Genomic DNA, 24,031 nt, shown 5'->3' on the forward strand with positions numbered 1-24,031 from the left:
CTCAATTCAACTTTTATTATTTATTATTATTTTTATTATTATTTTAACTTATCTAGATATTTCTCAAATGTTCTTAGTTATTTTATCTATTTATTTTGTTCTTAACTTACTAGATTTTTCTACTTAAAAATCATCTCATATCATCATCATTTTATTTCTTAGAAATTTTATTACTTTGTTATTCGTTTAATTACCAAACTAATGTTTTTTGTGTTCTTATTATTTATGTACCACTTTTAATCTTAACGTATGAAATTTAAAATTGGTCTTCTCCAACTAGTCTTAAAATTAATTTTAAAATTAAAACTTATAATTTTCCATAATATTTATATACATACTTGGGTTGTTACAGCCATCGTCTAGCGCATCATGCCCATCGTCTAGCGCTCACGCCCATCGTGTAGTGCTATCGTCTAACTTCATCATCTAGCGCTTATGCTGATCGTGTAGCGCCACATGTAGCTACACGATCGTGTAGCACATTGCTTAGCACCACATGTAGCTACAAGATCGTCCGCGCGCGCCACTCCAATGCCCAGCACTTATACTCGCGCACACTTGATGCTGTCGCATGCATGCTAACCTCTCAAGACTTGGCTGCCACATGCCTTGTCCATGCATAAATTTTCGTCTCTCGGCCACACTTGGCTCCCTTAAATGCCCAACTAACCTCTCAAATGAGTAAAGCCAATGCATAGGCAAACACTTAGCCAATTTTCTAGCTTCCAATTTTTCTAGCTTCATTCAAGAGTCAAGCATTCAAACTTAAACATTTCTTTTAACTTCTAACCCTTTTCCCTACAATTAAACATTAATTCTCACCTTAACCTACTCACCATAATGCTCTCAATAGGGAACATACACAATTAGAGAAATTAGGGCTCAGGGTTTACAAAAGGACCATTCATGACTTATCAAACAATTTTAAACTTTAGAAATTTATTAAACACAAAATTAAAAGTTCAAGGACCTATCATCAAACATAAGCTTGAAAGTTCAAGCACAATGGTGGTTGCCATAACACTATTCTTTAATGGGTCATTTGTTTCGTGGGAATCCAAGAGTGGGCTTCCAGATTACCACATTTAATTTGTACTAATGTAAGATGCATGGGCATCTGGAGATTTTTGGGTATTCCAGGATGCATATATAGAGGGCATCTCGGAAGTTTCGGATGCCCTACGAAAACATGGATTTTCTAGATTCCCATATTGAGAACATCCTGTTTTAACCCTTCTTTTCTTTCATATTATATATATATATATATATATATATATATCACTCTTCTTTATTTTTTTTTAATAATTAGTATAAATATCGTGAACTATGTATTTTTATCTTTGATTATATTGTAGTTTTTTAGAAAGATAATCAAATTTCAAATTCAAATTAATATTTATTTTATAAAAAATCTTAAATTAATATATATTATTTGTTGAGATAAATAACAATAAAACAATAAAACAACGTTAATTTTAAAAGAAATCCAAAATAATAAAAACAAGGGAAGAAATACCTTTTTGATCTTTAAGTTTAAAAGATCTCTCAAGTTAATATATATTAGATTTGAATATAAAATTAATGAAAAAATGATGATATAACAAGATGATCTGGAAAAAAAATTATTTTTTTAATATTTTCCAGTTTTTATCTCTTCTCTATCTTCTTTTTCTCTCTTCTTCTTCTTCCTCTCCTCTCTCTGTTCTCTTTTCTCCATCTCCATGTCTCTTTTTTCTGTCATTTTTTCAATTGAAGAAGATGATGAAATTTATTCACTTCTCTCTCTTCTTTCTCTCACAAGAAAATGAATTGAATGTATAGCATATATGGATCAAAAGATTTTGATGACAAAAATGGTTTTTTTTTTGTAAGAAAAAATAGAGACCAAAACAAAGTAAAAAAAACAAACAGCAAAAGTTAAAGAAAAGCTTCAAATTGTAGCTTTCGTGACTTCTAAAACACAAATCAACAGAAAAGAATGCAATTTTACATAAGAAAAGTACAAAAATCTCAAATGGCTTTTTCTTCTCTTCTATTTTCTTTGTGGAGTTTTGTCTCTTTGATTTTAGATGATGAAAAAATGGAGAGTTGCGGGTGATGGTGACAGGAACTTTTCTGGCGAGGAGGAATTTGTTGAGATATCCAGATGAAGAAGATGACCAATCGACATAGATAGGAAGATGAAGAATTCGAAGACTTTTCTTTTCTTTTTAAATCTTTTTCTCTAGAGACTTAGTTGGAATCTCTCTCTCAACTTGTTTGTTCCTAATCTACGTGAGAGAAAGAAGAGTGAGAAGTGAGCAAATTTCATCATGTTCTCCAATTGGAATAATGACAAAAAAAAAACATGTAAATGAAGAAGAGGGGACAAGAGAGAGGAGAGAAGAGAGAAGAAAAAAGAGGAGAGAGAAGAGAGAGACGTGTGAAACATTAAAAAAAATATTTTTTTTGAGTCATCTTGCCACATCATATTTTTAATTAATTTTGTATTTAAATTTAATATATTTATCGGTTGAAGGACTTTTTAAACCTATTTTTAAAAAATTCACGGATTAAAATGACTAATTTGAAACATTAGGAACCAAACGCACCTATTTCTAAAAACTTAGGGGCCAAAACTTGGATGACCTTTGGCCATTTGGGGGAGATACAACCACCAAAAGAAAAAAAAAAAAAAAAAAACCCTTAGCCATTTTTCTTTTCCTCTCTCACTCACATACACGTTTTCTCTCATGCACTCTTTTCATTTTATTTTTTCTCAAAGTGTTTTTCTCTCTTTCTCATAATTCAGTTTAATTAATTATTCATGTATCATTGGAGCTTCAAGCTACAAGTCCATGAGGTCCCCTAGGTAGCTTACCAAATCCTAAAGGATCGTTTAACCTAAGTTGGGCAGTCGCTTAAGCCTAAGTTGGGCGACCGTCTAAGCCTAAGTTGGGCAATCGTTTAACCTAAATTGGTCGATCATTTGGCCTAAGTTGGGGGATCATTTGGCCTAAGTTGGGTGATCGTTTAACCTAAGTTAGGAGATCGTTTAACCTAAGTTAGGCGATCGTTTAACCTACATTGGGCAATCAATTTCGTTAAACTAACCATTTTGATACGGCTGGACGAAAAAATCAACATGCATTGAAGGAAATGAGTAAAATCTATTCAAATCACAAGAACGGTGGTGGAAAAAGTGCAGAAACCGACCGGCAAGCAGTGAGGAGCTAATCAAAGACGACTCGAAGGCAAAGGAGAGTCGAGAGAAAACAGAGAGCAAAAAGTCGAGAGTATGAAAAGAATGTGAACGATCCCTTAGTTTTCTACCTATTTAGGTGCCGCTTGAGTTGTATTAAAAGTGGAAGTAAAAATGGTATTTCATATGGAAAAAATGTCAGACGTGGATAAGTTTTTAGAAAGAGGTCATATACATAGAGAAGTTTTTGGTTTTTGTATTATTTTGTGAAATTAAGCTTTTGGTTTTTGGGTTATTTTGTGAAATTTTTCCGCTAGCATTTTTAAAATTTCAATCATCTTTACCGTCGCAAAAGAAGAGGGAGAATATTTCTCTCTCCTCCAGATTCGACTAAAAATGAATTTCAAATGCCCATCAATGGCAACAAACTGCCGCAAACGTATGTTGTCAATGGCTCTACGAACAGAGGTACCGGCAAGATTTCGATCATCAACGTTGGGATGTTTTCGTCGTCTTCGTCGCTGGAAGTGGAGGTTTCGAACTTCAAATTGTGGTTATCTTTTGTTCTCGAAATATTACAGAAGAGAAAATATTAAGCTTCAATTTGTTGTTCTCCCTCTTCTGGTGTTGAAATTTCAGTTTGTGGCCCTTGTTTCTTCTTCGCCATTTCATTTTTCATGAACTTTGTACTTTGGAATTAAGGTTGGAAAAAAAAACCATGCTTTTCGTCGGACTTTTCTTCATCGTTGGAACCATTCTCAGCGCCACCGCCCTCTCCCTTCCCATCCTTATTCTCTGTTGAATCGCTCTCGGCTGTGGCATTGAATTTAGCAGCCAAGTCGTTCCTCTGTTTCTCTCTGAAATCACTCTCATTCATTGCTATCTGATTGTCGTAATCATGTAACTAATTTGATATCATTGATTATTAGAAAAAATCAATATCAAATAACAATAAAACAAAAATTGCTAACTAATTTGGTATCATTGATTATTAGAAAAAAACAATATCAAATAACAATAAAACAAAAATTAGATAGCAATTTAAGATAGCAATTAAGTAGTATCAAATAGCAATCAGACAACAAACCAGATAATAATTTAGCATATCATATAAATCAGACAACAATTATAGGAATCAACATCAAATGAAAATAAGATAACAATCACATTAGTTATCAAAAACAATTAAATTCCAAATAGAAATCAATTAATCACAAGACATTTTTTACTATTTCTCATTTAAATTGGGCTAAGCTGATTGATTTTACCATTTTTGTAAAATTTATATTGTTGAGCCCGAACGCGAGCAAGAGCGAAAGGAGAGGGATGTTTTGTTGCAAATTGAAGAGAGCGAGAGGGAACTGGGGAAGGGATAAAAAATATATATATAAATTCGGGATTGGGGATTAATCAGGGTCAGGGTCGGGGTGGGGATACTGTCCCCATTCCCGCCCCGTTCCCGAACAAGGCCCCGAATAAATTCTCTGGTTTGACCCCATCCCCGGTCAAACCGGGGAATCTCCGCCCCAAACGAGGCGGGTCTCCGCGGGGATCCGTCCCGTCGGGTTTTTTTGCCAACCCTAATCCAACCCAACCCAAATTTTAAGGGTTGGGTTGGTTAGAAACTTTATTAAGATTCTTTAGGTTGTCAACCCAACCAACTCAAATTTTAGGTTGGCCCAAAAAAATACCCTCAATCCAACCCATATATATCCCTACCAAGACCGAATATGCTAAAACATGAGCATAAAAAAGGGATGGTATACATCTTTAAAGCTATACACATGTCAGAGGATACCAGAGTAGTTTTGTAATTTTACCTTACATAAAATAAAAGGAAGTGGGTATATAAGGATAAATGTTCTGTGTTTGAAAGTAAAGTTATTAAAAAAATAGAACGTATTATTATTTTATTTATTGATTAGCACAGAATAGGCGGGGGAATGTGGGGTTGTTTCTGGAGAGTTCCATGGAGAGCGAGTGGCGCATAATAACATTTCTTTCTTTCTTCTTTTTTATATCCTTCGCCTTTTCAGTTCTCATCATCCAAAATTCTCATTCATTTTTCTTTTAATTTCCATTTCCATTTCCATTCATTACTATGACTCATATCCTTCATTTCTTCATCATTTGTTCTTCTTTGTAATTTTATGTTCCTTTAAGAAACAGAGGAAGAGAGAATCAGAGGATTCTTTTTTCTTTTTATTTTGTTTTGAAGATTTCAGTGATTTGAGTTCTTCAATGGCTGCTGATATTGATGGATCCATGATTTTGGTAGAAAAGGAAATGAATTAGGTTGTCTATTTTGTGGGTTTTTTTATTTTTAAATTTTATTTGTTTATTTTGTTTATTCTTTAACTGAAGTGAAAGCGGAAATCAGAGAGAGCGAGATCGAGAAAGGGCTCAAGCTAGAGCTGGAAATAAGTCTAAGCAACCAAGAAACGATGGCTTGACTCCTCAACAGCGACGTCAAAGGTTCACTCTCTCCCCTTCTTCATAACATAATTATTTACTTTTTACTTCATGAATTTTTATTATACGTCGGGTATGTTTAGAATACCTTTTCAACTGTATATTTTTAAAATAATTTATTTAAATTTTTAAAATAAATGAAAGTGTTTGATAACTATTTGAATATTTAAGTAATCTGTTTTTATCAAAAGTTTTTAAATAAAAATATGTTTTTTCAAAAATACTTTTTTCATAAGTTAATTCAAACAGGCAACGTTCTAAAGATTTGGGCACAAATTAAAATTTTGAAAAAAATTTAGATATCATCTTTAAATTTGGAAACTATTAGTTGTAAATAAAGAAATATGTTTTTTAGTAGAAAATTGGTGTTACATTGGCTTTTCGTTAGAAATTAAGCTAATGGTGTTACAAGCTCAAATATAAAATTGTAGAGTTTAAAACCTCAAGAACCCAAATACAACCTAATCTAAGACTAGAAGTTTTTTTTTTCCCCTTAAAATTAAATATTTGAAGATCTACTATACTATAAGACTTCATAGAACACAAAATTGAAAATTTTGGCATTCAACACTTTTTCAATTAAAAAATTGATTAAAAAAGTTTTTGAGATTGAGTTAGGATGGTGTGTTGTTGTGCTTAGGGATGCAAAAGCTCTTCAGGAGAAGACGGCGAGGAAAGCCGCAATGGCTGCCGGAGAAAACAATGCCGGTGGCAGCGGAGGTAAAAAAAATGTAACTGCAGATTCAATCGGGAGTAAATAGGAGAAGATTAAAGTAAAATTGATCCAGTGTTTATGGATTCATCTGCGTTTGAACAAGTTTGAGTCTGCTTTTGAATGGTTATTTGTGTAGTTTTTGTTTGGCTTCAAAAATGGGTTGTTCTCTCTGCAAACTCACTCATGTTTGAATCAAAATGATGTCAATTTCTTTTCAATTCCAGTGGCCTTTTTTTGTTGGGTGAAGAATGAAGATTTTTCTTTCTTTGATCATAATATTATTCAGTATGATTATGTCTATTGGCATCACGAGAAATTGATTGACAATTTGACAACTATTGTGTTCAACTATGAAGCACAAATAATTCATGTGAGGCAAAAAATCTGTATCAGACATGTATCAGATACCGATACTTCCAGATATTTTTCAAATATCTGACACGCAAATTAACGTATCTATTTCTATGCATATTTTTTTTAAAATAAAAAAGACAAACAAAAAATAAATAAAAGATCAAACCCCAGAATCATCTAATAATTTTCATCTTCACATTTGAGTCTCCATAGAATCCATCAAAATATAAATCATTTGGATATTTTCAATAATTCAACGAAGAAGTTCTTCCTTTATCTTCATATTTCTCTCTCTGATCTAATTATTCTTCTTTGTAATATGAGTCACTTTTCTATTGCATTTTATTAACTATTGTACTTCAACATCTTAGATGTTGCCTTTTGATTTTCTTATATTGTATTTCAGTGTCTGTATTCTATTTTGTGCTATTGTTATTAACTTGTAAGCTAAATTTATCTATATCCTAGATTTTTTTAAGAAAAAGAACATATATCTTCAATGTATCAGTATCTTTATTTTTTTAGAAATATATATATTAAAAAAATATATAAAAAAAATGATGTATCCTTAAACGTATCTATATCTTAATTTTTTAGAAATTGATGAATTGCTATATCCGATCGTATCTGTATCATGTAACCGTATCTGTACTTCATAGGTGTTCAATGAGTCATCTTGGTGGAAAAAAGACAGATGACATTATATATAGACATACTTTTTTAGTCCATAGGAGAGAGGTTCGGGATTTGTGTCAATTTACTCTACGTTTTAAATTAAAGAATGAAGCATTCAACATTTAGAAAATGCTCGACTTTGGCCTCTTATTAATGGTATAATAAATCACAAAAAAAATTAAGTAGAAAATAATTATCAAAGTAAATAATTATAAGTTAAATTATAGAAAATATTTTTGAACTCTTTAATGTTTTAATATATCATTAAACTTTCAATATCAGTTAATGACTCAATTATAACAACAATTAATTATAGTGATACGCAAGGTTTAATGTGTCATTGTAACATACAATTACGGTAGGTTGCTAATAATCAATATATAATTTTAAACAAATAATAGTAATTTGACAATCTTTTTTGGCCACTTATTCCCAAGTACGTACTCCCTATCTAACCAACTACTTTAGCGCATTTTTCATTTCTGGAATGATTTTTTTTTTTTTTTTGGCATTCTTTCTTTGACTACTCGTAGAAGTTTCTTGGATGGGAGAAGTGTTCAAGATGGATAGTATTGGTTTCCTACCGTGGTTAGGTCGAGTTTAGGTTGTTTAGGATGATCTTTTCAATCACCAGATTGATATTGTAACAAGGTAGTACTACAAGAAAGAACGATTTTTCCAGCACCAAATCTTGTTGGAAAAGCCTAGAAAACCTTCGTTAGTACGATAGTTTTTCATTATTATATATTATAGTGACGTCCCAACAAGATCATGGGGTCAACTACCAGTTTTTTATGGTCGAGAGGATGTTTTGGTCACTAAACTACAAGAAGTGGTTTGAAATCCTTATTGGCGAGTTAAAAGTTGTTTCAAGAACAAGTACTTGCTCGAGATCCAACAGTTGATGTAAGAGAAATTATCGCAATCAAGGTTACAACCATCACTGCATATAAGATAATCTTGCCTACGTACATTAAATGTCAAATACAATGCATTATTTGAGTTACTTGTGGGATAAGAGTGGGTTCAATTAGAGTGGTAATGAAATGATGCTATACGGTGAGAAAGTTGCATTCAATGAATGATTCACAATTGTGTCTCATACAATCTACTAATTGTGTACACTTCATTACCTTCTATCTTATGTTGTAGACTCACCGCGAGACAAGCAGGCTATATGTAAAACCATTCTTATACTTCTATGCTTTGGGGAGCTTTCTGGGTGAGATTGTGTAATAGGACAAAACGTTGTCAATGCACAAGATGATGAAAATGAAATTCGATTGGAGGATGTAAACTCCCAACATGGGTTTGATGCTGATTTGGATGTCATTTTCAAAGTTGGACCTTTCCCCTTTGACTAGTCTACTGACATGTTCAATGGAGTTTGAGAGACTGAATGCACGTCAACTTTCCAACAATCCTTGCCCCATACAACCACAGACACTAAACCTGTATCTAATCGTCGAAAAAGATCCACAAAATCAAAGGATGAAAGGAATAAGCAGAAGGAGAAAAGGTTGAACTCGAAAAAAGCATCCAAAATTAACATCAAACACATGGTGGGAGTTCACATCTTCCAATCAGATATCATTTTCATCATCTAATTATATTAGTAGCATATATCATGTTGCACAATCTCACCTAAAAACCTCTCCTAAAGCATAGTAGTGTGAAAATGATTTTTTATATAGTCCGCTTGCCTCCATGTGAGAGTCTACAAACATAAGATAGAAGACAATGAAGTTTACACAGTGAGCACATTGATATAATACACAATCGTTCAACACTACCTTCATCCATTCATCGAATGCAATCTTCTCACACTATAGCATCATTTGATCACCACTTTAGCTAAACCCACTCTCTTATCCATTAGTAATTTAGCTAATGCATTGTATTTAACCTTCAATGTACATAGACGAGATTTTATATGCAGTGATGGCAGTAACGTTGGCTGCGACAATTTCTCCATCATCAATTGTTGGATCTTGAGCAATTACCTATTCTTGAAACCATTTGCAGCTCTCCAGTAAGGGCTTCTGCAACTTCTTGAAGTGCAATAACCAAAACAAAATACTCTTCGGCCGTCCAAAAATAATGCTTGTTCGCCCCACAACATCATTTGGAGATAGTTATGGGGAAGCCATCCTATATTTTCCACAAAAAGGAAGTAATGCATGTTTCTATATACCCAAATATGTATACTTGCAACCAAAGAAAAATAATATATAGTAATTAATTTATTAAAAAAAAAGTATGAAAATCGATCCACGTGGGCACAGAGTTGAAGTCTGCTAGACAACTCAATCCTCATTCTCCCATTTCATCCAATGGACTGCTAGACATCTCTTTTCTTATGAAATCGTGGAACATGCAGCAAATTGAAATAATAGGTTTTATCCTTATACTTTGGAAGCCATATTATTTTCAACTCTCACTATACTCATTACTTTTCACCATTGGTTGTTCTCTCCCTATCTTATGGAATAATAGGTTTTCTCCTTAAACATTGTGTTCTTTTTTATTTTCTACATGAACTCAGCATATGAAATGGAAGAGAAAACTAGTTGTGCAACTTGACTACCCTATTACGATATCAATCCCGCAAGAACAAAAATGACATCTTAAAAAGCAACCTGATCGCGGTAAGAAATCAATATTGTCCATCCTTAACACTATTCCCGTCCAAGAATCTTCTAATGGTGGTAGGAGATGGAATGCAAAAAATTCATTCAAGAAATGAAAAATGCACCAAGGTAGTTGGTTAAACAAGGGAGTACATACCTAGGAATAACGTGGGCGATGTTGATGGCAAAGTAGAGATAATGAAGGAGAAAGAACTCTACTTGAGAGGTGTAGAGAACCGAGGAAGGGAAGAGTTTGTAAAAATTCAGTATGGTCCCATGTAATTCATCAATGATAATCGAACATATCTTAGATAGGAGCAATTTGATTACCGGATTGGGTGTAATCTAAAAACTTGATCACACCATTCATCCTAATCACAGTTCTATAATGTAAACAACAAGAAGGGTAATTGGTGGAACTACTTTCTTAAACTACATTTCATTTATTACGTTTACAAGTAGGTTAACTCATCCTAATAGAAAACTCGGCACGTGCACTAGCAACATTGTATGCAACCAGCTTTTATGTTGCAACTAAAATCCCATTACTTAAACTTGCCTCAATTGTAGATGCTAAAATCTACCACTAGTGACGAGCAGAGAAAATCTCGAAGTTAAAGTGGCCACAAATATGGAGCCAACATAAAACACTCTAACACTCAACTTTAAAGACCACTTCGAATATAACTCAGTAGACTATAAAGCACCGACACTCTTAAGATGGCCAAGTGTCAGTGTCGAACACATGTCGAACACCAACACGCCGTCGACACGTGTCCGACACGCCAGCTGGAGTGTCGTGTATTTTATTATTATTTTTTTAATTTTCGACACGCCCCGACACAGTTGTGACACGTTTAAGACATGGCACCTGCAAAATTAGAATGAAAAACAAGGAAACTGCCATTTTTAAGCCCAAAAGCCCAACCCAAAACCTTATACCTATAGAGATAACAACCACCTCGTTTCAATTTAAGAATTCCTTTGATGATAATCAAGGACAAAGGCACACAAATAACTCATAGCATTCTACCATTTTATCTACAAGATGAATGTAGTTTATGGGTTATAAGATTTTCTCACCTTCTCCAAAACAATTATGTACGCCTCTGATGATGAATCTTTGAGAAACGGATTGCTGGAATTGTATAGCTGATTCTCTTCATACAGGCTAGATTTTCAGTGATGCGAGACTTGGTAATCTTGTGTCCAAGTAAATGCAAGATTATTTATGATGGTTTTAATAGTAAAATTACTCGCTGATGTCCAATCCGAGTCTCGCTTATACGTCCAAGGTGACGTAGGACCTGTGAGGTAGAAAAGTTGACAACATTTTAAAAATCTACACTTGTGTTCTAGGTTCAGTATAATACGAAATCATAAATGAGCCTTCAAATGAAACTGGAAGAGTCCAAAACGCAATGCTCTGAATTTGAAGGAACCACAATTTATTTGATAATTGAACAATGTCAAATAAAACCAATGTTTATACACAAAGGTACCTATAATTTTCTTGCTACATACTTTTAAAACAATTTTAAAAAACCAAGCCAAATTTTGAAAACTAAAAAAAAAAATTGTTTTTAAAAACTTGATTTTATTTTTTAAATTTGGCTTAAAATTCTAATGTGTTTCTAAGGAGGACAAAAAAATTATTAAACAAAAAATGGGTGGAAACAAGCATAATTTTCAAAAACAAAAAAACTAAGAACAAAATAATTATCAGACGGAACCTAAACTATTGATCAGGTGAATGAACTTTTGGAATTATCTCCAAAATAACTATGATGGCTTAGAGAGTGAATTATATTTCACAAACTTACAGTTAGTATGGCCTTTCCAGTGTTGTCAAGTTTCAACGAAGGTCCTCTCATGTCAGTTTCAAGAAAGAAGTATTTTCCTTTCACTGCGTCAGTTGCTGCAATATCTCTTAGCTCCTGCATGTATCGGAAATAAAGACATGGCATCTTGAAGAGGAGAGGGAAAAGAAAAACATGGCTTTAGATCCCCGACTCCCTGTGGTTATCCATGGGAATCCCCAGTTTGACCAGATTCAAGAACAATGTTGATATTTACTTCTATTAGTTTAGCCACTTTTTTGGCCCATCCTTACAATTATATTTTCTATCAATATTTAAAATTTGAAACTCTTAACCCCTTCATCATTTTCTTCTCCTCCTTTACTGTCTACCTTTTTTTTTCCTTTTTTAAACTTTGTTTCTACCATTTTCCCTTGCCAGAAGAGATTTGAGGAGTAAGAGAGATTCACTACCAGCTGCCACCTACCGTCGCCAAACAACTCACCAAGCACCACTACTGTCACTCACCAGACATCACGGCTGCATCTAACTCTTTTTTCCATCACATATTGGTGCATTTGCATTCATCAACATCATTTGCTCCCGTCAACCACTTGTTGTCACTAGTCTGGTGCCGAGGGAATTTTCTCTCCATGAACTACCATACGAGGATTTCCCATCAAATTAGGAACAAATTTTCACCCTGGTCTACAATTTCCGATCATAGGCGCAAGGATGGAGATTCTTTTGTCATTGGGAGTGGGTCAGGGATGTCAATTGAATGATTTTGGACAAACAAGTGGCTCATTGTGTGCAGATTCATCCAATCGAAGGTGAGGTAACAATGCTTAAAGGTAGTGATAGAGGCATGGTTGAGGGTTGCTTGCAAAATAAGACAGCTCAAATACCCTTCGAAGCACTTTATTAATAGAGTAAAAAATTTGATGAAGTTTTGGTATGGTGAGAATGCTTACCTCTCCTTATTTTTATGCAATAATGTTGGGCTTCAATATAGTATACGGCCCTCCCCCATGGCCTAGAGAATCATGCAAACCTGCCTGGCACATGCATCCCTTCTCTCCTTTTCTCTCTTTTCAATTTAATCAATCACCAAAAACACTTACAAAAGTGTTGCAACTAAGGCCCCTGGGACTAATTTAGAGAGCATTCAAAGTGAGTATGAGAGTCTTTTGATTTCACTCCCTTGTGGAGTTTGTATCACTTGACCATTAGTCTCTTTTCATTTCATCATGTTCAAAAAAGATTCAAAGCCTTTTACAGGAGGTCGAGGATGGGAAATTTTTGGAGGGCAAGGAGAGGGTAAACCTTTTCTCCTCACCCCACCCATTGATAGTCCTAGCAAAGAAAAATTCCTATGGGTAGAATTTTTACAGTAAATAATAATTCACAGGCTCTAGCCCAAGGTCTAGTCAGGCACAAAATGGAGTAGGTTGGACATGTGTGGGTTCACCAATCAGCACCTAGCCATAAGTGAACCCAACACTAGCCCGAGGCCACCTAATGCAATGTAATCATCCTTAATCTAGCACAAGGTTTAAAGTGATCGAGCTGGGATGATCATCTCTTCCAGAGGTGACCAGTTTGTGCTACCACCCTACAGTGATTACTTAGCCACACCATACTCCATAGTCACCTCACCCAACCCCTTGCAAAGCACCATCAAGTAACTGGCCTTTAATGGAGCATGGAATAAAAGCATTGGTAAACTCTCGCTCTCCCACCAAATCAAAGCTTTATAAATTTTAGACTTGAATGACTTGAGTGCTCAAGTGTATTTGACAAATACAACACCAGACAGTCTAGCTCTCTTATTTTACAAGCAACTCTTGACCATGATTTCGTTGCTACCTCCACCATTGTACCTTGTCTCCAATGAGGTTGACATGCACACGATCAACCAACTTGTTACTCGTCCAAAATGACTCAACAAATACTTTAAAAAATTTTCATCCAATTTTGTCAAATTGATAGAGAGAGGTTCCCAAGTTCTCAAGTAAAATGGGCAAAATGTTTCATTCTCTGGATAGCATCTACTTGGACCTCAGGCAGAAAAGCCAATTGATTCTTCAAGTTTCTCTGATATCTTCCCAATATATAATGTTTTAATATTTGTGAATATATCATGCAACATCTTTTGGCAAGTGTGCCTAGAACCTACATGGCTACATCTTAGGTTTTGCAAGCATCACTGCAGAAAGGAAAGGAAGAAAGAAGCAAACAAAAAGAGATGCGGACAAAAACTGTAAGTGAGCTTACCAGGGCCTTCTCCCAGAGGTTCTCTGCCAGCTTCACAAAAAGTACTCATTGTCAGCATGTAACTTATAAGTGAAGTGGTGGTTATCAATATGCTTCTTAAATTAGAGAGAAACTATGACATAAACCTTCTTCTTCGGGACGACAATAAGCTGGGCATTTGCTTCAGCATATGTTGCCATGTCATTAACAGCAGCATTGACCTTATCAACTGTTAATCTTCCTCTCATATATCTGTGGTTGGTAAGACTTGATCAATAAACTAAGGATTACAGCCAACTTTACAGGAAAAGCATACGCTCGCTAAAGACATTTGCACTCATCTTATTTCTTTGATATTTGAATTTTTCTTGCTCTATTTAATGCACTCCAGACACCAAATTACCGGTCATGAAAATTATTTGAAGGCTATATGACATGAAATCTCCTCCTTGCACGGTGGATGTAGGCTAAAATCTTCATGAGACTTAGCCTTAGTAGCAATTTAATTTTTTATTGATAGGTTAATTACTGTTTAAAATTATTTAATTTTACTAATAGCCCATTGTTATACAAAATACCTTACGTGGATGTAGTTGGTTTCACTTTTGTCCTTTCTTAAAGTGTCAACTTTAGCTTCAATATTTTAATTGTTTCATAAAAATCTTTTTTAATTTTTAGCAATGAAATATCTTAATTTTAGCAATCTCCATTAAACTGACTAATAGAAAATAAAAGATCGAGAATAAAAGCATAAATAAAAACATTAGGGACAAAATGGAAACCACATGCATTTGGAACATTTTGATAATTAATTTGGTTTTAATTTTGTCCCTAACGTATCAAAATTTGTATTTGTAATGGAAATGGCTAATGGCTAATGGAATGTCGTTTTTGTAACAAATCAAAATATTAGGGTAACGTTAAAGCCACAGTATAGCTCAAAGGCATTTTGTATAATATAGCGTTATTTCAATTTCAAATGCAAATATCTAACAAGAAATTTCTTGAGCTGTGATAATGCATTTTATTAGGTAGTAGGTAAGCTAAACTAGTTATCAGTTATTCCCATGTACTTAAAAGTTAAACAAGAGAAAAGAAGAACTCACGAAGACAGTGAATTCAGTTCATCGGTGGTTATGTACCAAAGTGGGGCAGAGGAACCTTTCTTCTCCTGAAAACATTGTAAGGGTCACTTCTACATTAGTGATCAATTAACGAATAATTCTGGGAGAAGTCTAACTTTCTTGTCATGACATGGACCAGTGTTTAGAATATAAATAAAATACTAATCCATCAACTCAAGATTTTATCTGAACCCCAATAATCTCATTTCCTCTCTAATTGTCACTCAATGAGCATAGTGCTAATTTAAACCAATGAGTGCTGGAAAATATTAAAAATACAAATAAAATATTAACTTTATCTAAGTTATCAAGTTTTTTCAATGAAGTGTTAAACCTTCATTGGAAAAAAAAAATGAAAGGGTACAACGGATACCAAAAAACAAAAGCAAAACCCTAAACAAGAGAAGCCCAACTAAAACAAAAATAACTTCAATCAAGCAAATGAGACCTCAAGGGTAATTACAAAAAGAATTAGCAACTGAAACCCAAATAAAAACATGGAACCTAACAAGTGCGCACACATCCTCCTTGGTTCTCTCTAATGCCCTATGAGGTTATTGCCTTTTAGGTTCACCAAGATTTTAACACCTAACTTGAGCCAGATTGCTATTTCTTATATGATAATTAACATGTACAGATTCATTTTATATAAACACAACTAAAGGAAGAGAATTCTGACCTTAGGTAAGATTGATATTGCATTCTCAGCCTCTCGGGAGCCCAATTCAGCACCAGATTTTTTGGCCTCTGAACAAAGACTGAAAACAGAAAAGCCAGCAAACCTTTTCATGAATCACATCTACCTTAACAATCAAAGTTGAAGCTGGGGTTCAGATCATGGAACTCATATAAAATTTCAAACAAATTAGTTACCTGGTATTTAAGTTCAATGCAGAAACTCTTTCAGGCAGAATCTGATAATAAGAGGGAACATGAAGGGACATGCTTTCTAATCTCTTCTGCTGCTTCAGAGATGCTTCAATAAGTTTCTGCAAAATTTGGTGAACTTAGATCGTACATCAACTAAGCAATAATTTAGCTACTCAAAAACTGTTAAAATCACAATTATGTAAGGATTACTAAATCAGATAATGAGTTCCCAGGGGCACCCACAACACACCCCAAGACCTGAACCCATAAGACATCAAGAGTCTTTTTGTATTAAGCTCACCCAAAGCCCCGAACTTGAGACCTCTAAATGAATGGGGATTTTATTGTTCATGAGTCTCTTGAGTTATCAATTTTCTATTTTCGTAAGTTTGTCGAAACTCTTTCACACGGAATATGTTCTTTATTTTAGGTCAACATATCTCTAAAACATTTTATATCTAATTTCTTAAGGTTTCCTCATAACGATGCAGAGGAAAGGATCAAACAGAATTGAATATAGATTCAAAATAAAGATTGTCTAAGAAGGAAGGGACGAATATACCTTTGCTTTGGGAATTGCTTCAGCTTCTTCACGTAACTGGTTCTTGATCGCCTGCACCTGCAATTCCATCGCCTTCAATGATGCATCAACTGCTGACAAATCAGGGAGACAACTTGCCGGATACACTACGAACAAGGAGTCAATGACGAGATAGTGGCACATCATCAAATGAAATTATAGCCAAAAAATGAATAAAAGCTTAAATATTTCCACTCACTGTTTCGCGCAATTACAAGATCCTGGAGCTCCGCGATCCGACCGTTGAAAGCAGCAATTAGATTATCAAGCAATGAACCAGCTTCCTTAGAGTCCATCTATCTCCTTGGTGTGACACTCCCTCTTTGTAAAAATTCTTCACTCTGAAGTTTGAGTTACATACATTTGTTAGTCCGTAAGTTCTTCGAAAGGGATGAACGATCAGAAATTTATAACTTGGAGTCCAGCAATTGGGCAAAACACCCTTACCACTAAACCATATGATTAGTAAACAATCAATTTTCTTAAGAATTCAAAAGATAGACACTGTACAAACCTTTTTTTATGAAAACTTTTATTGAAAGAAAATTAAAGAACACTACAAATTTTATATTTGACATAAAAAAACAAACGGCTCTTAAATTAAATTAATAACCAAAAACAACTCGTACATCATAATTTGACCATAACAATATTAGAGAGCGATGTATGCCCCATATTAATGCATATGCAGTATAATTAGAGCTTAACAAAATAAAAATTAAAAAGAATAATAATTAAAAGAAAAAAAGTCAAAAGATGTACGCATAAATGGTATATGCAATGAGATAAAAGCAAAACCATAAAATCAAGTTTACGAACTTCAAAATCCAAAACAAGCTTCACAGAGAAAGAAGTTTCTTTAGACCAGCTCCAGGACTAAATCTTGAACATCATAAGTAGTAACACTGAGAAACAGACGGACCTAAATTAGCAACAAAAACAATTTGATGTAAAATAAATGTAGGAGCTTTCGAGTTTCAACCTTCATTTTTCTCTTTTAGAGGCTTAATGTTCCTCATTACGATGCCGATCATAAATAGAAATTGGTAAAGCTGCTAATACTCATAGACCTGATGAATATAAAAGGCAGATAAACCAATAAAGAGTTCACAATCAAGTTGCTTAGCTAGTGAAATCAGATCTATGACTTTTTAATAATTGGCCAATTGGTTTTCTTTCACTTGCTTTGGAAGTTTCTATCCATGAACATTTTCCTATCGTTTCTTCTATCAATGAAAAAGTTGTTTCATGTTCAAAGAAACACAAGTATCTACTATCGGTGCCCAAAACATTTATCCTCTCTTAATTACTTCCACTAAATTATATGTTTCCCCTTTCCCCTAACAATTTGAAATTTTGCAGTTTAGTTTTGTTTTTATGAGCATAAAACTTTGATGAATAGGTTAGGAAGGAAAAGAAGCAGTTTCATTTGCTTCCTGGAATTAGAAGAGAATGAAGTGTCATCAATTGAAGTAAACTGTTATGGAATCGACAAATAAAGAAAACAGAAAACGTAAAACAGTAGAGAATCGACATAGAGAGTTACATGGCTCACTAATAATATGTTAGACGTCCATGGGCAGAGGGAGAACGGTTTATTATTATAGAGAACAGTTTACAGATCAAAGGCGCCTCTAGGATTAAAGAGTTTATATGGCGTACTTCTCTAAACTCTTGGGTCAAAATCGTAAGTACAAATAACATATATACAAATACAACTTAGATTTTCAGGGCGTTACTCATACTTAATCTTTCGAAACGCCAGATAACAGATTCAAGGCATTCCAACATAAACCAAAGCCATATAGCCACAGTTATTTTCTTTATTTGTAGACCATTTAATTTTGAAAGTTTCTGTTACTTCTGAGTTGTTAGTGCTACGCTTTTAATAATTTAATTCTGTAGCAGTTTTTATTATAATAATGAAGAGTAAAATCAGTAAATGCACTAATTCAACTAACATGCCAACAACAATATAAAAATACAACAGAAATATGCTACAATTTTAGTATAATAGTAAAACTGATGAATTTAAAGACACTTGAAATGTTATGGTGAGTTTAAGATGCACTTGAAATTCTAGGGTTAGTTCAACTAACATCAAATTATCGCCAACAACATAAAAATCCAACAAAAATATGCTAAATTTTTTGTATAATGCTAAAATCAGGCGAATTAGAAAGCACTTTAGTTACAGTTTAATCATAGGTTCATGTTCGAGATAATCATACTACAAACCTATTCAACTAACATGAGAGCATTGGTTGAAGAAACAGAATTAAACATCAGGGCTGTCGTCGGAAATTTCAATGTTCTTCTACGGAGTAACAACAGTGCATGCAGCAGCTCTGTAAATTAATCAACACACTCAACGGCAATAAAAACTGAAAATGACAATCTCAGTTGATGAATTTCAAACCAATCAGTGTGAGAAAAAGTTCCGAATCAACTAATTTACTCCCCTAGATGCGACCAGATACTGATAATTGTAGGATGTAGAAATAAAACCCTAAATCGTACCGGTTGAAATTGGAGAAATTCGAGAATCAATGGTGAGCGAGGAGTATGGAACTGCAACGAGGAGTTTGGAACTGCAAAATTTAGCACACAGAGGGAGAGCGCGGGAGGTTGCTGAGAAATGGAGACAACAAGGTGAATTTGAAAGATGGCCCTCAATTTCAAATGGTTAAATTATAAAAAAATATCCCCAACCTTGGATCAAAAATGTCTCTCAAATTTCAAAATTTTCAAAAATATTCTTAAAAAATTTTTAAAAAAATAAAAAATATTCTTGTCGTTAATTTTGAATGATCGTTAAAGTTTTGTTCAAAAATATCTGTGAACTTTCAAAACGTTTCAGAAATACTCTTTAACTTAATATAAGTTAAAAACACTTCCACCGTTAGTATTTGAACAAAAACCGTTAATTTCTCGTGATAAAAATGACTTTAAAAGTTAAAAATATATATATTAAAAAATGCTTCTAATGATCAATTTATTTGAAGTTTTTAAAATTCGAAAAGAACCAATTTTAAAATAAATTATATAAATATCCTTATTTTTCATATAACTACTCTCATATTTCTCTTAATTTTCCAATTCTTAGCTTATACCGATTTTCTCAACAACAAAAATAAGAACCAAAATTTTAAGCTAAAACATAAAATACCATAAATTTTCACAAAATTCCAAAATCAAAATCTCCTCTTGAAACATATCAAAACGATAAATAGTCAAATAAAAAAACTAGTAGCCTAAATCATGTTGATCCTTAAAAATTTAATATTTATTTTAGTTCTTAGATAGGTTATCGAGCAAAATAAGTCATTGGAACGTTTCAGATGCAATTGGGGCTTAAATAGAGCAATTAGCAAGTAACGGGAGGCAAACGATGATATCGACCAAGGGGAGGCACGGCGTTGTGCACGCACTACGACACTTGTGCCCTACCCATTCATAGAGACAGTCTGCTAGGTGTCACGGTCATGCTTGTCCAGGGTGTGTTGCCCATGGCCGCATGATCGCCTCCACCTCTTTTTACTATGCTTTCATCCTATGGATTACCTCTTGCTAGGTAATTAGGCTTATATATACTTTTCTTAGTGAGTGACCGCTCGCCCATTTCTATATGCAAGGGTAACGTATGTGTTTTTGTTCAGAATACACTATATGGGGATAAGACTAACCATCACTTCCCATACCCAGAGTAGTATGTTATAAAGCTGTTGTTGTTGCTTATTGCTTTCTAGCCTACTATAATCTTTCTCTTCTCTATTTTTACAATCAAACTGTTTGCGAAAACTTTTTCTCCAAACCCGTTTTTTAAAACTGTTTCCTCTAAAGCGGGGGTGGAGGTTGCGAGAGGCACCCGGTGTGCCATCAGCATTTCGTATTCGAATTGGCTGACTTGTTCGTGAGTGGGAACAAGTGTCGCACAATCACTAAGTGAAGCTTCGGAAAGTGCGATTGTGACACTAGNCACAATCACTAAGTGAAGCTTCGGAAAGTGCGATTGTGACACTAGGCAAGCGTTGCAGTCCTGTCCTATGGCACCGCATCGCTCTCCATTTGATACGCATGCATGGCACTCCTTCCAATTTGCTCTCCAAGGCACTTCGTGAGGAGGCTTTCAGCATCACAGCATTTTTGTATGTTTGATTGTTGAGAAAATTGGTGTAAGTAAGAATTGAAAAATTAAGAGAAATATGAAAGTACCTATATGTACGATAAATAGTCAAATACTTTTTTTATTTAACTATTTATCATTTTTGTATATTTCAAAAGGAGATTTTGATTTTGAAATTTTGTGAAATTTTGTGGTATTTTATGTTTAACTTAAAATTTTTGTTTTTATTTTGGTTGTTAAGAATAATGAGCTAAGAATTGGAAAATTAAGAGAAATATGAGAGTACCTATATGAAAAAAGTGAGGATATCTATATAATTTATTTTAAACTTGGTTTTTTCAGAACATAAGAAAACTTCAAACAAATTGATTGGTAGGAGATTTTTTATTTTTTAATTTTTAAAGTCATTTTTGTTTGTTAGAAAATTGGTGTGAGCTAAGAATTGGAAAATTAAGAGAAATATGAGAGTACCTATATGAAAAAAGTGAGGATATCTATATAATTTATTTTAAACTTGGTTTTTTCAAACTTAAAAAAAAAAAAAAAAAAAAATTCAAACAAGTTGATCAGTAGGAGTATTTTTTTCATGAAGAATTAACATTTTTTGTTCAATACTAACGCTGAATGTATTTTTGAACTTTTATGAAGTTAAGGGTATTTTTGAAACGTTATTTGGGGGTATTTTTGAAACAAAATTTTAACAGTTCCCATCCAAAACTAACGGCAAGGGTATTGTTTGAACTCTTTTTGAAAGTTTAAGGTATTTTTGAAACTTCAAGGGCATTTTTTACAGAAAGTGTGAAGTTCAAGGGCATTTTTATAATTTAACCATATTTTTATAGTTTAACCATTTCAAATTAAAAAAAATACTCAATTACAATGAAAACCCCGCAACTTTGGAAAATTTCATAAAATAACCCAAAAAGTAAAAACTTTTCTATGGATGACCTTTTTCTAAAACCTTTTATATGGTTGACCTTTTCCACATGTGAAATACCAAATATACCCTTACTTTTTAAAACCAAACAAATGTCTATTCCATCTCGTTTACAAGCACGCTTATTCGCATTCGCATTTGAGTACTCCTCCTAGTTTTCTCTCAACGTATCCCTTTGTCTTCAACGTCGTCCGTTGCTCGTCTATCGTTATTTGAAATCATTTGGTACATGGATTTGATTAGGGTATAGGGTTCATTTAGTACATGGATATAGATCGCAGCTTTGTATAATTGATCACATAGCTTTATATAATCAATTGTATAACTTTATATAATCAATTGTATAGCTTTTAATACTATATTGCATAGATTCATATACTAGGTTGTGTAGATTTATATGATCGATGGTATAGCTTTTGCTAAACGATCATATAACTTTTGCTAAACAATCATATAGATTTTGCTAAATGATCATACAGCTTAATCTATACGATCAATTAGCTTTTGCTAAATGATCTTATAACTTTTCATACTCGATCCTTTAGCCTTTCATACTCGATCTCAAAGCTTTTAATACCTGATCATATATGTTTACTATATTGTAGATGGCATACTCAATCCCAATTAAGAAATATTTTCCTACTATCGTAACTTGTTTGACCCATATTGGCAAGACAAATGCACTGATTAAGAAGAAACTAAAAAAAACACATATAGGCATGTTTTGAAAAACATGCTTTGGTCCAATATTGGACATTGACCTTGTATTCAGTGGCAAGCTTCTACATTATTTTCTTCTAAGAGGGGTCATCGATGAGAATCCAGATGTCGTAAGCTTCAACATCATAAGGAAGAAGGTAACATTCATACAGGATGATTTTAATTTGGTTACTGGTTGTGGTCGACAGGAAAGATTGGAAAGGGATACCAGCTATGAGAGGCTACGACATCTCATCCTTAGATCGAAGATGAGATGAAGGTTGCAATGGCATTATACATAGAAATGGTGACGACGGGGAAAGACAAGAACACCCAATTCGATTTAAAGACACTTAGGATCGTCGATGACACTGAAATCTTTAGACATTATGACCAGTCCTCGGTCATACACGAACATTGGAAACTCTGAAGAACATTTTGTGCAGGAAAAAGGAGGTACACGAATTAAGGAGACAATCAAATCCCAAATGCATCACATATTATTGTATAAATGGATTTGCACATGCATTTTAGGTACGTACTGTTTTAACTTATTTCAATATCAACTGATTTATATGTTGTATACTAACAATGTTGTCCATTTAATTATGTAGGTATGGGCTCACGAATTATTGTCCTCATTTAGTAAGTTCATAACTACCAAAATTGGCAAGAATGTAATCCTACGTATTTGGAAGTGGACATGTCTAGTAGCGCCATCCTGAAAGTTGCTAAAAATAGATGTTTTCCAACCCAAAAAAGTAAGAATGTGTTTATGTATACACTGCAATTTACTTGAAATTTTGAAATTGTTTAATTAAAGCTAATAGTTATAGTTAAGTGATAGTTTAGCTTTAATTAAATGATCATTTCGCTTATACTACATGATCGTTTGGCTTTAAGTACATGATCGTCTATCTTACACTATGTGATCGTGTAACTAACCGAGTAATCTTTTATGCTAATGTTAACTGCTTTTATATACAAACTATTGTTATTCCAAAACTTATATTGATGGCAGATGAGATGAGGTACACAGAGGATCGACTACTAGGGCTCGATGTGACCCAAATGCTTGAAGAAATAAGAATGGTTGATGAGGATATACCAAAGGTGGTGATGTTGGGGTTGACCAATTCCCCTCAAACATTGAATTTGAGAAGTTTGAACATGATGAGGCGACTATGGGACATGGTGATCATGATGAGCACTAGATGACCAACTCCCTCCAAATTCGTCAGTCTCATACAGAGCAGCTTCACACACGTAAAAAGATATAGGTCGAACATGTAGAGAAGCACACAAAATCCTTACGAGAACACAAGAAAAGCAAGTCTTATAGAGTTATACGTGAGGAACTATCAGAAATTTGCAATGATTTGACGAATTTAACTAGCATGGTTTGTTGGTTAAGTGTGGAGCTAACAAAAATTCGTAAGCTCTGCGTCCAGGGTTTAGGAACGGTAATAATTATGTGTCAGGTTATTTACTAAATGATCGTTTAATTTTATCTAGATGATCATATAGTAAACTCGAAACGATCATTTAGTTTTATCTACACGATCCTTTAGATTTGGATAGACAATCATGTATCTTTATCTGGACAATCGTTT

At 33.7% G+C, this 24,031-nt stretch overlaps 1 protein-coding gene and 1 long non-coding RNA gene across 8 annotated transcripts; one reads left to right on the forward strand and one right to left on the reverse strand.

Annotated features, from left to right (window-relative positions):
• Positions 1–3,411: 3,411 nt before the first annotated feature.
• Positions 3,412–19,332, reverse strand: LOC120069575 (spindle and kinetochore-associated protein 1 homolog). Of its 7 annotated transcripts, none has more exons than XR_005479582.1 (12): positions 19,177–19,332; positions 16,856–16,997; positions 16,639–16,763; positions 16,080–16,195; positions 15,886–15,964; positions 15,189–15,253; positions 14,229–14,334; positions 14,104–14,133; positions 11,851–11,964; positions 11,111–11,334; positions 9,191–9,548; positions 8,981–9,114 (listed from the first exon to the last, which is right to left on the reverse strand). XR_005479582.1 is itself a non-coding variant. In XM_039021365.1 (10 exons), exons 2-10 carry the CDS (start codon positions 16,950–16,952, stop codon positions 11,257–11,259), a joined length of 810 nt encoding a protein of 269 aa, XP_038877293.1. In that variant the 5' UTR covers positions 16,953–16,997; positions 19,177–19,332; the 3' UTR covers positions 10,993–11,256. The 7 variants fall into 7 exon arrangements, 1 of the variants encoding a protein (XP_038877293.1); XR_005479585.1 differs by adding an exon at positions 17,639–17,726 and having other exon boundaries at positions 8,981–9,548; positions 19,177–19,329; XR_005479586.1 differs by adding an exon at positions 18,895–19,004 and having other exon boundaries at positions 8,981–9,548; positions 19,177–19,329.
• LOC120069576 lies at positions 5,080–6,644 on the forward strand. The gene is made up of 2 exons (XR_005479587.1): positions 5,080–5,656; positions 6,294–6,644. It is a non-coding gene; the product is annotated as an uncharacterized LOC120069576 (long non-coding RNA).
• Positions 19,333–24,031: the final 4,699 nt, after the last annotated feature.

This window comes from Benincasa hispida, unplaced genomic scaffold (assembly GCF_009727055.1).
Source record: "Benincasa hispida cultivar B227 unplaced genomic scaffold, ASM972705v1 Contig509, whole genome shotgun sequence".
Lineage (NCBI taxonomy): Eukaryota > Viridiplantae > Streptophyta > Magnoliopsida > Cucurbitales > Cucurbitaceae > Benincasa > Benincasa hispida.